A 17161-nucleotide genomic window follows, 5' to 3' on the forward strand; every position below is an offset into this window, starting at 1 on the left:
TAAATGGTTAAAGTTAAAGTACCAATGATTGTCACACACACACTAGGTGTGGTGAAATTTGTCCTTTGTATTTGACCCATCCCCTGGATCACCCCCTGGGAAGTGAGGGGAGCAGTGGGCAGCAGTGGTGCCGCGCCCGGGAATCATTTTCATGGTGATTTAACCCCCAATTCCAACCCTTGATGCTGAGTGCCAAGCAGGGAGGTAATGGGTCCCATTTTTTTTATAGTCTTTGGTATGACTCGACCGGGGTTTGAAATCCCAACCTACCGATCTCAGGGCGGACATTCTCACCGCTAGGCCACTGAGTAGGTAAATAAAAACAAAATACAATGATGTGCAAATCCTTTTCAACCTACAATATGTTCAATTGAATAGACTGCAAAGACAAGATACTTAACGCTCGAACTGAGAAACTCGGTTATTTTTTCCAAATATTAGCCCATTTGGAATTTGATGCCTGCAACATGTTTCAAAAAAGCTGGCACATGGGGCAAAAAAGACTGACAACGTTGAGGAATGCTCATCAAACGCTTATTTGGAACATCCTACAGGTGAACAGGCTAACTGGGAACAGGTGGGTGCCATGAATGGGTATAATAGCTACTTCCATGAAATGCTCAGTCATTCACAAACAAGTGTGGGGCGAGTGTCACCACTTTGTAAAAAAAACATTTCTAAATGTATATTTTAACTATTCTGCACCACTCTTTCAAACTTTTATTGTTTTTGTGCTGGATTGGATTAATATTGTTATTATAGGCCTATTTATAAGCATCAATAGCAGTAAGCTAATGCTTATAAACGTGGTACCGGTACCAGAGTATTGGTATCGGGACAACACTAACATTGTCATGCTTACCCCTGACAGTTTGTTTGTGTTTTAGTTTTTCCTGTGTGTGTAGTATTTTCTGTCCTTAGTTCCTTGTCAGCGCTCTTATTTTGTCTGTTTCCTGTTTTTTCCCCCTGTGCGCTGTTTGTCCTCAGCTGCGGCTGATTGGCACCTGGCCACACCTGGACTGTCAATCAGCCCGCTCCTATTTTACCTGCTTTGTTCCTCCAGTCAGTGCTGGATTATTGTCACGTATTGCATGTCGCTCCTGTATGGTATTGTCGCTCCTGTCGTGTCGTGTCGTTGCAGTGTAGCGGTAAGCTATAATTCGTTAGATGTTTGTAGCTTACTGTTTTTTGGTTCCCTGCTTCCTATTTTGTCTTTGTACAACACGTAACGACTTCTGTTCCCTGTTGTGTTTATGCTATCCTCCATGCTAAGCCTTTTGTTTTTGCTAGTTTCCATGCTAAGCTCCGTTTATTTTCTAGTTCCCATGCTAGCCCTTTTTTTTGTTATCCGCCCACGTGCGTGCCTTTTGTTTGTACCCTTTGTTTGTTTTTTCTCTTAGTGTTTTAGATTAAATCACGTTTCCCTGCAAAATGCCTCCGTGCTTCTCTGCATCTTGGGGTTCGTCACAAACTAACTCTGGCAAACATAATGTCTTACTTTTGTCTGATATGTATTATTTTATTTATTCTATTATTATGTCTACTATATTGGGTAAAACCAATTTCAAGGCGGTTATTTGCTTGATATTTCATGTAGAGAGGTCTCTAATAATGTTAAAATGTATTTGGAAGGTGCCAAACAGTTTTTTATGCTCCAACTATAGAAATATTCTATTTATGAATAGAAATATTCTATTTATGAATAAGAATTCCTATTTTGAGAAAACTCACTTATTGTCTGGAAGGGACGACTGTACAGGAAACGCTGTTATTATGATTGTGTAACGTCGCATCTTCATGAAAAAGCCAGCACAATGTTATCTTCTTTTAAGGTAACAAGCAGGCTTGTCACGTTGACATTTAAAAGGGGTCATATTATGATCTTCAATCTGCATCTTAAACACTTCCTTGTGCTCTTCAACACATGTCATGATGGCGCCATGGTCCACAATTTGCATACGTTTTATTAGCCGCTTTCTGAGTGTCCCTGAAAATGAGTCATTTTGAAAGGCAATACAGGCCTCATTCCCCTCTCTACTCATTCAGCCATGTTGTAGTTTTAGCGGCATGTATACCGACAAGTATCATAAATTATAACTTTACGCTACTTCTTATTAAAACTGGCAGCAGCGGATAATTTTAGCATACAACCATACGTACATGAATAAGGTAGAGTCTGACACATTAGTTTATTAGTTTTCTCTTCTAATGCCATTCAGTCCATACAGCTATGAATATACAGGCGATGTGATATTATTATGTCTGTCTCCCTATTTGAAATATAGCACTATACGTAGTCCGGTTAAATTAATACGACATGCTAATGTACATTAAATTTGTCATATTTAAAGTCCTCATGTAGCCAGCGACATATTTACTGAGTTTATAAACATCAATTTTTTTTAAACGGAAAAAGAAAAAAATATCGATGTAATGATAGTAGTATCAACTAAATACGCTCCTGTACTTGGTATCATTCCAGTGGATGTCAGGTGTACATCTTTACCAAAATATAACTACAAATGTCAATGTTTTGTACTTTATGTGCTATTTATGATTGTTGCCTTTGATAAAAGAAATCCGAAACAAGATGAAATACAAACATCCATACATCCATTTTCTACCGCTTGTCCCCGGTCGCGGGCGGTGCAGGAGCTTATCTCAGCTGCATTCTGGTGGAAAGCAGGGTACACCCTGGACAAGTCGCAAGCTCGTCGCAATTTCAAGATAATACTTAAATGGGAAATACAAAACGTTGAAAGTACAGTATTTCCCAGATTATAAGGCGTACTTAAATTTTTTATTTATTTTTTCAAAACTCGACAGTGCGCCTTATAACCCATTGCGTTAATGTACGGAGTAGTTCTGGTTTTGCTTACCAACCACGAAGCAATTTTATGTGGTACATGGTGTAATGGTAAGTGTGACCAGTAGATGGCAGTCAACCATAAGAGATATGTGTAGACTGCACTATGATGGCAGTCTCACACACAAGAGATACGTGTAGACTGCAATACGACTCAAGTAATAAACACCAACATTTTATATGTTCCATTGAAAATATAGAACTACACACGGCGCTCAAAAATATATCAACATGGTTTAGTACGACTTTGGTAAGCTATGAAGCTGCGCCGCTTGATGGATTGTACTGTGTTTCAACATACGAGTATTATTATGGCGTGTGTAAAAGGTAAGACATATTATCTGCCATTTTGTTTACCAGTATTATGCAAAATCAACCTTTTTTTTTACTTTTTGGTACCTGCTGATCTGTATTTGGGATCTGCATAAATCCTGAAAAATTGCACGTGTCCGCCTTTGTAGTCTGTGCCAACACCGTAGTTGATAATCTTCTTATTTTTCTTTATCTTCTTGTTATGGAACATTCTTCCTCCGATGTTGCCATTTCTAATTTAAAGTAGTGTAAAGTTCTTACTTATATACCTGTCAGTAAACTCGCCATGAAAGTGCTAAGAAATACCAGTGTAGTGAGTTTACATTATTTACCCGAGGAACTTTAGTTATTAGTTCCGGTCGGACGGTTTTTCACGGGACACATTTCCAGCCTTTTTGTTTCCGGATGTGGAGACGCTGCTCCGTTATTGATTTAAGTAAAGTCCAAATGTTGTTAAAACAGTTAACTCCAACTTTTGACACTTCTTTCACTCCCGTCCTTGCACGCTACACCGCAACAATGACCCTGCCAAAGGTGAGCCACCTAAATAAGGTCGCCCACAAAACGGCGCATCCGAAAGCGCCTTGAAGATGATCTGTAAAACATAATCTATGCAACATTTTGACCAAAGAACCACCATTACATGTTATGTAAACCACAAGGAATTTACAACAACATTTTAAATAATAATTATATGACGCCTTAAAATCCGGTGCGCCCTATGGTCCGGAAAATACGGTATGTCAAACAAACCTGGAAACTCCTGCTTTGCTTTTTGGACTGTAGTGCATGCCCCCTTTTTCTGTCGTTTTTTGTAATATCCTGCACTCTTTCGCCTTTTTGGATTACCTCTCAAGGAACTTTGAGGAAAATTATCCTTTTGCGTTTTAAACAGTTCCAACGGCCTAAAACAGTGTTTTTTTTATTGTTTGGCGTGCCATGGGAGATTATGTAATTTCACCTAATTGGGTTAAAATAATTTTTTGCAAACCTGTAATTACAATCCGCAGATGTGACTGTGCTGTCTAGAGATCGGCAGAATAACCGTGTAATACTCTTCCATATCAGTAGGTGGCAGCAGGTCGCTAGTTGTTTTGTAGATGTCGGGAACATGGTTTGTTGTGATCACAATATGCAGACGACAGCGTGCAGGTAAAAAGGTATCTAACGCTTAAACCAAAAATAAACAAAAGGCGAGTGCTGCTAAGAAAAGGCATTGAAGCTTAGGGATGGCTATGCAAAATGAAACCAAAACTGAACTGCCTGCAAAGTAAACATAAAATTAATGCTAGACGACAGCAAAACTTACAGCGTGTGGAGCAGCAGACAGCGTCCACAAAGCTGACATTACAATCAACGACAAAATAGGAGCGCAAGACAAGAGCTAAAACACAACACACAGGAAAACACCAAAAACCTCAAAATAAGTCACGGCGTGATGTGACAGGTGGTGACAGTACACCTACTTTGAGACAAGAGCTATAGTGATGCATGGTTGGTTATGGTTTGAATTCATATCCAACAATTGTGAGAACTACTTTTTACTGTCAATATCGGTTGCCGGTTTTCATTTTTTTAATGTCTTCTCCTGGTGATGTGCCTCGGGATTTTTTCAGTAGAAAAAATGTGCCCTTGGCTCAGAAAAGGTTGAAAAACACTGGCCTAAAAGAGCACCAGCATCAGGCATTTTTCTTCGAGAAAAGTCAATGCCACCGCAACGCTATGACAACAGACGCTCGCTGGCCCACCACTTCGAGTTTCACATATTTAATGAGCCGGCACGTGACGTCTAGTGAATACAACATAATTGGAGCAAGGCAAGATTGTTTTATAAATATATCCTCAATGTCTTCATGGTTTGATTTCACATTTTCGACACTTAAAGGCCTACTGAAACCCACTACTACCGACCACGCAGTCTGATAGTTTATATATCAATGATGAAATATTAACATTGCAACACATGCCAAAACGGCCTTTTTAGTTTAATAAATTGCAATTTTAAATTTCTCCTAAGTTTCTTGTTGAAAACATCGCGGAACGATGACGCGTTTCGTGACGTCACGGACTGTCAGGAAATATTAGCGCTGCACCACTAGCGGCTAAAAGTCGTCTGCTTTAATCGCATAATTACACAGTATTTAGGACATCTGTGATGCTGAATCTTTTGCAATCTGTTCATTTAATAATGGAGACTATAAAGAACAATGCTTTTGGTGGAAAGCGGTGGATTGCAGCTGTCTTTAGCACCGAGACACAGCCGGTGTTTCTTTGTTTGTTGTGAAGCAGAGCGGTCAAGCGAACATGTCAACCAGCATGTTTGTGGATGGGGAAATTGTGATATATATCTTACCGGAGACATCAGTGGATTATTCGTCGCCCTGCGGCAGCTGTCAAAATAGGCAGCTGTGAGCTTGGCTCCTCGGCTTCTCTCTGAGACACTGCGTGTTCACCGCACCCATCCGACCTCGAGGTATGTCTTTACAATCTTTAAAATCTCACTAAAACACTATTAAATCAATAAGCAGATAAGGGATCTCCCAGAATTATCCTAGTAAATGTGTCTAATTACATCTTAAACGCTCGCACTGCCGCCACCCGGAGCCGTCGCTTTTTTTTTTTTTTTCTCTAGTCCTTCACTATCAATATCCTAATTCACAAATCTTTCATCTTCGCTCAAATTAATGGGGAAATTGTCGCTTTCGCGGTCTAAGTTGCTCTTACTGCTGGTGGCTCCCATTTATTAACAATGTGAATATGTGTGGAGCCCTGCAACTCGTGACGTCTTTTGATTGATTGATTGATACTTTTATTAGTAGATTGCACAGTACAGTACATATTCCGTACAATTGACCACTATATGGTAACACCCGAATAAGTTTTTCAACTTGTTTAAGTCGGGGTCCACGTTAATCAATTCATGGTACGTCACGCGCACATACTTCCGGTAAAGGCAGGGCTTTTTTTTTATTAGCGTCCAAAAGTTACAAACTTTTTCGTCGATGTTCTCTACTAAATCCTTTCAGCAAAAATATGGCAATATCGCGAAATGATCAAGTATGACAGAGAATGGACCTGCTATTCCCGTTTAAATAAGAACATTTCATTTCAGTAGGCCTTTAAAGGGATCCCAAATATACAAAAACAGGTGCTGACAGGCAAAAACAACTGATTATGCATCTCATGATCCCTTCAAGTCAAGTGTTTTGGAGTAAATCAGTCAAAAGCTAGCATATCCCAAGAAGAAAGTGTTATTTCATTTGGTTTTCCAACAAACATGACTGCGGGTCAAATCATCTCCCCCCCTTGTCTTGTGAGTTTCTTAAAACTTGAACCCCAGTGGATGCAGAGGAAAGACAAGTCACATTTTTCTATTTGTGATGGTCTTTTTTTCTTTTTTCTTTGAAAGGCTGGCTTTAATCATGTGTCGGCCCTCACATCGCCTTTAGACGCAGATTTTGTACAGCATGGCAACATAAGCTAACTGAATTCTGTTTAAATACAAACTCTAAACTAGAAACAACAGCATTGGAAGGAGCATAATTTGACATGAAGAGAATAATGAATAATTTTATATATTTAGGGAAAATAAATAAAAAAATTAGCCCTGCGATGAGGTGGCGACTTGTCCAGGGTGTACCCCGCCCACCGCCCGAAAGCAACTGAGATTGGCTCCAGCGACCCCCCCCCCCCCTCCCCCGCAACCCCGAAAGGGACAAGCGGTAGAAAATGGATGGATGGATGAAATAAAAAAATACTTTTATCTTTAATTATGATCATGAATTCTGGTTATGTTGTGCCAGCAGAGAAGGCCTTGCTGTCCCTGATGATAATCCACTGGATAAAGGAGGAGACTATTGTGCTCCCTGGTTTCACTTCAAAATACAATTGTACTTTTAATAAAGCTGTTACCAAGTTTTGCGCAATAAACGGCGCAATTAAAGTAACACATTTTTAAAAATGTTCCAGGATAACAATCAGACAATAAAATGGCATTTGTGCCAAAATATTGGGCCCTTTCAAAAAATTATTTAAGTTATTCACATTGATTATTGCTAAATTAAATTGGAAACTGTACATAAATATACTTAAGACAAAGATGGCAAAAATTCACGGTGGTAGAGGGGTTAGTGCGTCTGCCTCACAATACGAAGTTCCTGCAGTCCTGGGTTCAAATCCAGGCTCGGGATCTTTCTGTGTGGAGTTTGCATGTTCTCCCCGTGAATGCGTGGGTTCCCTCCGGGTACTCCGGCTTCCTCCCACTTCCAAAGACATGCACCTGGGGATAGGTTGATTGGCAACACTAAATTGGCCCTAGTGTGTGAATGTGAGTGTGAATGTTGTCTGTCTATCTGTGTTGGCCCTGCGATGAGGTGGCGACTTGTCCAGGGTGTACCCCGCCTTCCGCCCGATTGTAGCTGAGATAGGCGCCAGCGCCCCCCGCGACCCCAAAAGGGAATAAGCGGTAGAAAATGGATGGATGGATTGCTATGTTACATAAAATCAAAAACTCTGTGAATCAAAAGGCTCTTATCATGTTATATAATTCTTTCATACTCCCATATCTTAATTATTGTGTTGAAATCTGGGGAAACAATTACAAATCAAACATCAACTCTATATTTTTACTTCAAAAGAAAGCGATTAGAATTGTAAGTTATGCGAATTATCATGACCATACCAATGCTCTGCTTATTAAATTAAAAACATTAAAACTGCACGATCTTGTTGACCTCAATACTACTATTGTGGCTTTCAAAGCTCATAACCACATGCTGCCTTGGTGTTTACAAGTGAGATTTAAACCCAGAGAGAATCCCTATGACCTCAGAGATTCAGCTTTCTTTCAGAAAGCAAAAATAAGAACAAGCTTAAAAAGTAGATGTTTCTGTTAGAGGAGTTCAACTGTGGAACAGCTTGGGTGATTCCTTAAAATGTTCCAGTTCCATTCACACATTTAAAAAACACTTTAAGACCTATGTCTTGGAAAAATATATCACTCTTGAATTAACATTGTAGTTAATACTATGATTAATGTTAATTAAAAATTAAACATGAGATATAAATAATAATAGAAGTACAATTGTTTGTATATATTGTATATATAATTAGTGCAAAGGTCTAATATGTACACAGGGATATTTCACATGCCTGTACTGTGTATAAAATTGAACTACGTTCATGTTGTTTATAATGTGTATTTATAATAAGTTGTGTAAAGGACATTTGATAATTTTCGGAAGTTTATTTTGAACTTGAAATTGTTTATGGGGTTAGGCGCAATAAGTGTTTAACTTCAGCCTAAACCCTTTCGGTCTGTAACATTTTTTATTTTCAATCTATGATCGTACAACTTTTTATTTTCAATCTATGAATGTACAACTGTTTTTTTGCTTTGTTGACCATTGACCGAAGAACAATAAACTTGATTATGATTAACCCAAATTCAAAAGTACGATTAATCTGGTAAAAAAAAAAAACATTTGACAGCACGAATTATAATATAACTTGCACACATGTCCTAACTGTGCTGAACAGGGCTCTTATTTGGTCTGGTTTGCTGGTATTTTTTTACATTCTATTTATACTAGAGTTGTCCGATAATGGCTTTTTTGCCGATATTCCGATATTGTCCAACTCTTAATTACCGATACCGATATACAGTCGTGAAATTAACACATTATTATGCCTAATTGCGTTGTGATGCTCCGCTGGATGCATTAAACAATGTAACAAGGTTTTCCCAAAAAAAATCAACTCAAATTATGTAAAAAAAAATGCCAACATGGCACTGCCATATTTATTATTGAAATCACAAAGTGCAATTTTTTTTTAACATGCCTCAAAACGGTAGCTTGGAATTTGGGACATGCTCTCTTTGAGAGAGCATGAGAAGGTTGAGGTGGGTGGGGTTGGGGGTGGTCAGGGTTGAGGTGGGGTGGGGGTAGCGGGGTTGTTTATTGTAGCGTCCCGGAAAAGTTAGTGCTGCAAGGGCATTTGTTCTGTTGTGTTTATGTTGTGTTACGGTGCGGATGTTCTCCCAAAATGTGTTTGTCATTCTTGTTTGGTGTGGGTTCACAGTGTGGCGCATATTTGCAACGATGTTAAAGTTGTTTATACGGCCACCCTCAGTGTGACCTGTATGGCTGTTGACCAAGTATGCAATTGCATTCACTTGTGTGTGTGAATAGCCGTAGGTATTATGTGACGGGGCCGGCATGCAAAGGCAGTGCCTTTAAGGTTTATTGGCGCTCTGTACTTCTCCCTACGTCTGTGTACACAGCAGCATTTTAAAAACACATACATTTTACTTTTTGAAACCGATAATTTTGATACCGATAATTTCTGATATTACATTTTAAAGAATATATCAGCCAATAATATCGGTTGTCCGATATTATCGGACATCCCTAATTTATACTATTATTTTTTATTTATATCCTACTCTATTATTATCCTATTCTATTTAAATGATTTCCACTGTACACACTATCGTTCTTGTGGTACTCTTTTGGCTAAATCTGGGACCTTGGGTACTACATTTTTTATCATCTCGTTTGTATCATTTGTGCTGGTATGACAATAAAGTTCCTTGAATAGCTACGTCAGCTACAATGCTAATGCTATTGCTGGCTAAAAAAAACTCCAGGCTTTATTTAAAGATGTGTAGCAAAGCCAGTTTTTTTTCTGTAAAGTGGTCCGGCTTATCTCGCCAGGGTTTCAAAAGTGAGCGCTTAAGTGCCTTTTCTCTCAAAATTGGAGCAAATTGACTGTTCGTGACCATCTGATTGTTTGTCGTTCACAGGGAGAAAAAACAGAAAATTAACGACATTAAAAACAACATTAAAGAAGCTATAGAGGTAACCCATCTTCCACTATTATGCATTGGGTGGGTTTGTCAACATGGACAACATTTTCTCACGAGACAAACTCTGCTCTCTTTTTCCAGACCATTGTGTCCGCCATGAGTACGCTCACGCCGCCGTGCCAGCTGGCCTGCCCTGCGAACAAGACCCGCATCGACTATGTCCAAAATCAAATCAACCAGAAGGATTTCGAGTTTTCCACGGTAAGTTATGGCAAATCCTTGCAATGTCTGACGCACTTACATCCATAATACAAAAATGGCCTCTCCCGTTCTTAAAAAAAAAAAAAAAGAAGACAAATTGGTATCAGTTGGAGGAGAGTAATGTGCTGCGTTTGGTCGCAATGTGTACTTCAAGACTCTGACCTGCGATCATTCAGTCCTTTTAGTTTTTCCTTCGTACAGCAAGATTCTAACCTGCGATCATTCAGTCCATTTAGTTTGTGACTTAAATCTGAAAAGACGAACTATTTGAGCTTAATTTTACAGCATTTTAGTGCTACAATGGTCCTAAATTTGTGGATTGTTTTGACTACTTTTATTAAACAAGGTGGTGGTGGTCATTAACAACATAATGTTGTTTGCGATCATGTGACCAAGTGTACAAGGGCTTTGATATTTGTGGATTACTAAGTCTTTGTGATTATTTGTGTCGTGCAAGGTGGTGGTTATCATTAATAACGTACAAACTCCGTTTCCATATGAGTTGGGAAATTGTGTTAGATGTAAATATAAACGGAATACAATTATTTTCAAATCATTTACAACCCATATTCAGTTGAATATGCTACAAAGACAACATATTTGATGTTCAAACTAATACAATTTTTTTTTTTGCAAATAATCATTAACTTTAGAATTTGATGCCAGCAACACGTGGCAAAGAAGTTGGGAAAGGTGGCAATAAATACTAATAAAGTTTAGGAATGCTCATCAAACACTTATTTGGAACATCCCACAGGTGTGCAGGCTAATTGGGAACAGGTGGGTGCCATGATTGGGTATAAAAACAGCTTCCCAAAAAATGCTCAGTCTTTCACAAGAAAGGATGGGGCGAGGTACACCCCTTTGTCCACAACTGTGTGAGCAAATAGTCAAACAGTTTAAGAACAACGTTTCTCAAAGTGCAATTGCAAGAAATTTAAGGATTTCAACATCTACGGTCCATAATATCAACAAAAGGTTCAGAGAATCAGGAGAAGTCACTCCACGTAAGCGGCATGGCCGGAAACCAACATTGAATGACCATGACCTTCGATCCCTCAGACGGCACTGTATCAAAAACCAACATCAATCTCTAAAGGATATCATCACATGGGCTCAGGAACACTTCAGAAAACCACTGTAACTAAATACAGTTTGTCGCTACATCTGCAAGTGCAAGTTAAAGCTCTACTATGCAAAGCGAAAGCCATTTATCAACAACATCCAGAATAGCCACCGGCTTTTCTGGACCCGAGATCATCTAAGATGGACTGATGCAAAGTGGAAAAGTGTTCTGTGGTCTGACGAGTCCACATTTCAAATTGTTTTTGGAAATATTCGACATCGTGTCATCCGGAACAAAGGGGAAGCGAACCATCCAGACAGAATTGGAAAGAATTCCAATATCAAAGCTTCAACAATTAGTTTCCTCAGTTCCCAAACGTTTATTGAGTGTTGTTGAAAGAAAAGGTAATGTAACACGGTGGTGAACATGCCCTTTTCCAACTACTTAGGCACGTGTTGCAGCCATGAAATTGTAAGTTTATTATTATTTGCAAAAAAAAATAAAGTTTATGAGTTTGAACATCAAATATCTTGTCTTTGTAGTGCATTCAATTGAATACGGGTTGAAAAGGATTTGCAAATCATTGTATTCCATTTAGCGCAGAATGAGGAAGTATTGTTGTGTGTCTGGGGAAACACAGAGACGAAAGTGTGTGCACGGGAGGGAATAATCCTCTCTGAGCTGCAACCTTATCGTGGTAGAGGAGTTTGCGTGTCCCCATGATCCTAGGAGCTATGTTGTCCGGGGGCATAAAGCCCCCTGGTAGGGTCTCCCAAGGCAAACAGGTTCTAGGTGAGGGATCAGACAAAGAGCAGCTCGAAGACCTTTATGAAGATGAAAAACCATGGACCCAGATTTCCCTCGCCCGGACGCGGGTCACCGGGGCCCCCCTCTGGAGCCAGGCCCGGAGGTGGGGCACGATGGCGAGCGCCTGGTGGCCGGGCCTGTTCCCATGGGGCCCGGCCGGGCACAGCCCGAAGAGGCAACGTGGGCCACCCCTCCAATGGGCTCACCACCCATAGCAGGGGCCATAGAGGTCGGGTGCATTGTGAGCTGGGCGACAGCCGAAGGCAGGGCACTTGGCGCTCCGATCCTCGGCTACAGAAGCTAGCTCTTGGGACGTGGAACGTCACGTCACTGGGGGGGAAAGAACCTGAGCTAGTGCGTGAAGTCGAGAAATTCCGGCTGGATATAGTCGGACTCACTTCGACGCACAGCAAGGGCTCTGGAACCACTTCTCTCGAGAGGGATTGGACCCTCTTCCACTCTGGCGTTGCCGGCAGTGAGAGGCGACGGGCTGGGGTGGCAATTCTTGTTTCCCCCCGGCTCAAAGCCTGTACGTTGGAGTTCAACCCGGTGGACGAAAGGGTAGCCTCCCTCCGCCTTCGGGTGGGGGGACGGGTCCTGACTGTTGTTTGTGCTTATGCACCAAACAGCAGTTCAGAGTACCCACCCTTTTTGGGAACACTCGAGGGAGTACTGGAAAGTGCTCCCCCGGGTGATTCCCTTGTCCTACTGGGAGACTTCAACGCTCACGTTGGCAATGACAGTGAAACCTGGAGAGGCGTGATTGGGAAGAATGGCCGCCCGGATCTGAACCCGAGTGGTGTTTTGTTATTGGACTTTTGTGCTCGTCACAGTTTGTCGATAACAAACACCATGTTCAAACATAAGGGTGTCCATATGTGCACTTGGCACCAGGACACCCTAGGCCGCAGTTCCATGATCGACTTTGTAGTTGTGTCATCGGATTTGCGGCCTCATGTTTTGGACACTCGGGTGAAGAGAGGGGCGGAGCTTTCTACCGATCACCACCTGGTGGTGAGTTGGCTGCGATGGTGGGGGAGGATGCCGGACAGACCTGGGAGACCCAAACGCATTGTGAGGGTCTGCTGGGAACGTCTGGCAGTCTCCTGTCAGACAAAGTTTCAATTCCCACCTCCGGAAGAACTTTGAACATGTCACGAGGGAGGTGCTGGACATTGAGTCCGAGTGGACCATGTTCCGCACCTCTATTGTCGAGGCGGCAGATCGGAGCTGTGGCCGCAAGGTAGTTGGTGCCTGTCGGGGCGGCAATCCTAAAACCCCTTGGTGGACACCAGCGGTGAGGGATGCCGTCAAGCTGAAGAAGGAGTCCTATCGGGTCCTTTTGGCTCATAGGACTCCGGAGGCAGTGGACAGGTACCGACAGGCCAAGCGGTGTGCAGCTTCAGCGGTCGCGGAGGCAAAAACTCGGACATGGGAAGAGTTCGGGGAAGCCATGGAAAACGACTTCCTTGCGGCTTCGAAGCGATTCTGGACCACCGTCCGCCGCCTCAGGAAGGGGAAGCAGTGCACTATCAACACCGTGTATGGTGCGGATGGTGTTCTGCTGACCTCGACTGCGGATGTTGTGGATAGGTGGAGGGAATACTTCGAAGACGTCCTCAATCCCACCAACACGTCTTCCTATGAGGAAGCAGTGCCTGGGAAATCTGTGGTGGACTCTCCTATTTCTGGGGCTGAGGTCGCTGAGGTAGTTAAAAAGCTCCTCGGTGGCAAGGCCCCAGGGGTGGACGAGATCCGCCCGGAGTTCCTTAAGGCTCTGGATGCTGTGGGGCTGTCTTGGTTGACAAAACTTTGCAGCATCGCGTGGACATCGGGGGCGGTACCTCTGGATTGGTAGACCGGGGTGGTGGTTCCTCTCTTTAAGAAGGGGGACCGGAGGGTGTGTTATAACTATCGTGGGATCACACTCCTCAGCCTTCCTGGTAAGGTTTATTCAGGTGTACTGGAGAGGAGGCTACGTCGGATAGTCGAACCTCGGATTCAGGAGGAACAGTGTGGTTTTCGTCCTGGCCGTGGAACTGTGGACCAGCTCTATACTCTCGGCAGGGTTCTTGAGGGTGCATGGGAGTTTGCCCAACCAGTCTACATGTGCTTTGTGGACTTGGAGAAGGCATTCGACCGTGTCCCTCGGGAAGTCCTGTGGGGAGTGCTCAGAGAGTATGGGGTATCGGACTGTCTTATTGTGGCGGTCCGTTCCCTGTACGATCAGTGCCAGAGCTTGGTTCGCATTGCCGGCAGTAAGTCGAACACATTTCCAGTGAGGGTTGGACTCCGCCAAGGCTGTCCTTTGTCACCGATTCTGTTCATAACTTTTATGGACAGAATTTCTAGGCGCAGTCAAGGCGTTGAGGGGTTCCGGTTTGGTAACCGCAGGATTAGGTCTCTGCTTTTTGCAGATGATGTGGTCCTGATGGCTTCATCTGACCGGGATCTTCAGCTCTCGCTGGATCGGTTCGCAGCCGAGTGTGAAGCGACCGGAATGAGAATCAGCACCTCCAAGTCCGAGTCCATGGTTCTCGCCCGGAAAAGGGTGGAGTGCCATCTCCGGGTTGGGGAGGAGACCCTGCCCCAAGTGGAGGAGTTCAAGTACCTAGGAGTCTTGTTCACGAGTGAGGGAAGAGTGGATCGTGAGATCGACAGGCGGATCGGTGCGGCGTCTTCAGTAATGCGGACGTTGTACCGATCCGTTGTGGTGAAGAAGGAGCTGAGCCGGAAGGCAAAGCTCTCAATTTACTGGTCGATCTACGTTCCCATCCTTACCTATGGTCATGAGCTTTGGGTCATGACCAAAAGGATAAGATCACGGGTACAAGCGGCCGAAATGAGTTTCCTCCGCCGTGTGGCGGGGCTCTCCCTTAGAGATAGGGTGAGAAGCTCTGCCATCCGGGAGGGACTCAAAGTAAAGCCGCTGCTCCTTCACATCGAGAGGAGCCAGATGAGGTGGTTCGGGCATCTGGTCAGGATGCCACCCGAACGCCTCCCTAGGGAGGTGTTTAGGGCACGTCCAACCGGTAGGAGGCCACGGGGAAGACCCAGGACACGTTGGGAAGACTACGTCTCCCGGCTGGCCTGGGAACGCCTCGGGATCCCCCGGGAAGAGCTAGACGAAGTGGCTGGGGAGAGGGAAGTCTGGGTTTCCCTGCTTAGGCTGTTGCCCCCGCGACCCGACCTCGGATAAGCGGAAGATGATGGATGGATGGATGGATGTATTCCATTTATGTTTTCATATAACACAATTTCCCAACTAATATGGAAACGGGGTTTGTACATTGTTTATGAACATGTGACGTAGGCTTTGTTTTGATGGATTATTTAGAGCTTTTGTGTTTATTTCTAATGTGTCAGCTGGTGGTTAACGTACGCAATTTGCTACATGTGTCTTTGACAAATTGTACGTGAGCTTTGATTTTGTGGATTGTTTAGAGTCTTTATGCCTGAGCTAAGGTCTATAACTAAAATTGCATGTTGTGTGTGATCTACTAAAAAGGTGTGTACAATTGCAAAACAAGTCCAAAAGTGGTGCAGTATTATGCAAAACAATTAAGCAGATATCTCCATATATGGTACAGGTTTACTGTACGAGCTTTGTGTTAAGTCCGGCATTATCATTCAATTGTAGTCCAAAGCTGTAGTCAATAAGTTCTTTATTTTTCTCTATCCTTTTTTTGTGGGGCAGACTGGCTCGTTCATTCATGCACATGCATCCTCCACTGTTCCCACGAAGTAGCGTATTGTTTGAACTTATATCTGACAGTAGCCTTGCTTTGGAAGCGCTAAAAACTACAACATGGCTGATGGGGTCGAGAAGCATTCAAAGGGGGGCTTGGCCTATAGATATGTAAATGACACCGGTCACAAAGCGGCGCGTTCTGAAGAGAGAGTCAGAAAGCGGCTTGAAGATGGTCCGTTAACAAAATTTATGAAAACATTTTGACAAACTACAAGGAAGTTTGGGTTCTCCCTTAATGTAACTGATTGTGGCAAGTTGCCACGGAAAAATGAAAGGCACCACACATTAAAAATTAGTGTTTTTTACATGAAAACTAATTCAAGTAATGTAATGTACCCTACAGACAAAGTCAAAAGTCTTAAACTATTTTTAACTTTTACTGCCAATCTAATGGTAACAACCGGCCTAATTCCAATTGGTATTCCCTCCCGTGCACACACTTTCGTCTCTGTGTTTCCCCAGACACACAACAATACTTCCTCATTCTGCGCTAATCCACTTCCAGGCACGGACGCTGTGTTCGCAATCGGGGGAAAACCACACGGACATAAAACATTACCACCATCAGGTCGGTGCAGTATGAATGGATATAAATACCAAATTATTTGCGCACTATTGACTGGAAAATTTGGACGCCGAAAAAAAAACTTTGACCAGCGGAAAAGCCTTCCATCCATTTTCTACCGCTTGTCCCTTTTGGGGTCACGGGGGATGCTGTAGCCTCTCTCAGCTGCATTCGGGCGGAAGGAGTCCGAAATGGGATGTTGGGGTGACGAAGGCCATAAACACAGGTTTATCTGCAGCGGAGGCAGCATATCTGTAATGTGGACGTCCTTTAATACATGCTAGAGATACCCACGGACAACGATCTACAAAATGTAGAAATATTAAGAGTGAGAGAAAGCCCAATCTGCGCAAGGCCAGTTGGATGTCAGTTGGCTGCTCTCACTGTTTGTCGCTGACATTGAGGGACAGAAGTAGTCTCGAAACACGAGTGCATTTTATTACAACACTAGAAAAAGATGCTAGATTTGTTGCTACTCTCTTTTAACCTTCGTCTTGTGTTAGGGTCAGCACCGACCCGTTTTAGTTTTTAAATGCATAAAAACACCACATACATTTATTTTTTTGCATCAAAGCTTTTTGACTTTGTCAGGAACCTCTTTGTCAACAAAATAAAACATTTTAATTTTTTTCATTAAATTATAAAATGCTACGGTAGAAATTATGCCCTTGGTGTTGTTAGGGTCGGTTTTGACCCGGTTATAAAAATAAGATGATAAAGCAATG

General features: G+C 42.6%; 1 protein-coding gene across 2 annotated transcripts in view; it reads left to right on the forward strand.

The window, feature by feature from the left end:
• The window catches only part of LOC133544091 (guanine nucleotide-binding protein G(s) subunit alpha), a 120623-nt gene that overhangs the window by 21619 nt on the left and 81843 nt on the right, over nt 1-17161 (forward strand). Inside the window, exons 3-5 of one of the 2 annotated variants that reach the window (XM_061889142.1) lie at nt 9984-10038; nt 10128-10247; nt 16377-16439. In XM_061889142.1, the coding sequence (XP_061745126.1) occupies nt 9984-10038; nt 10128-10247; nt 16377-16439 (238 nt within the window). The remainder of the gene's footprint in view (nt 1-9983; nt 10039-10127; nt 10248-16376; nt 16440-17161) is intronic. The other variant, XM_061889151.1, reaches the window with a different exon arrangement.

The sequence above is a fragment of the Nerophis ophidion genome, linkage group LG02 (genome assembly GCF_033978795.1).
Source record: "Nerophis ophidion isolate RoL-2023_Sa linkage group LG02, RoL_Noph_v1.0, whole genome shotgun sequence".
NCBI classification, from domain to species: domain Eukaryota; kingdom Metazoa; phylum Chordata; class Actinopteri; order Syngnathiformes; family Syngnathidae; genus Nerophis; species Nerophis ophidion.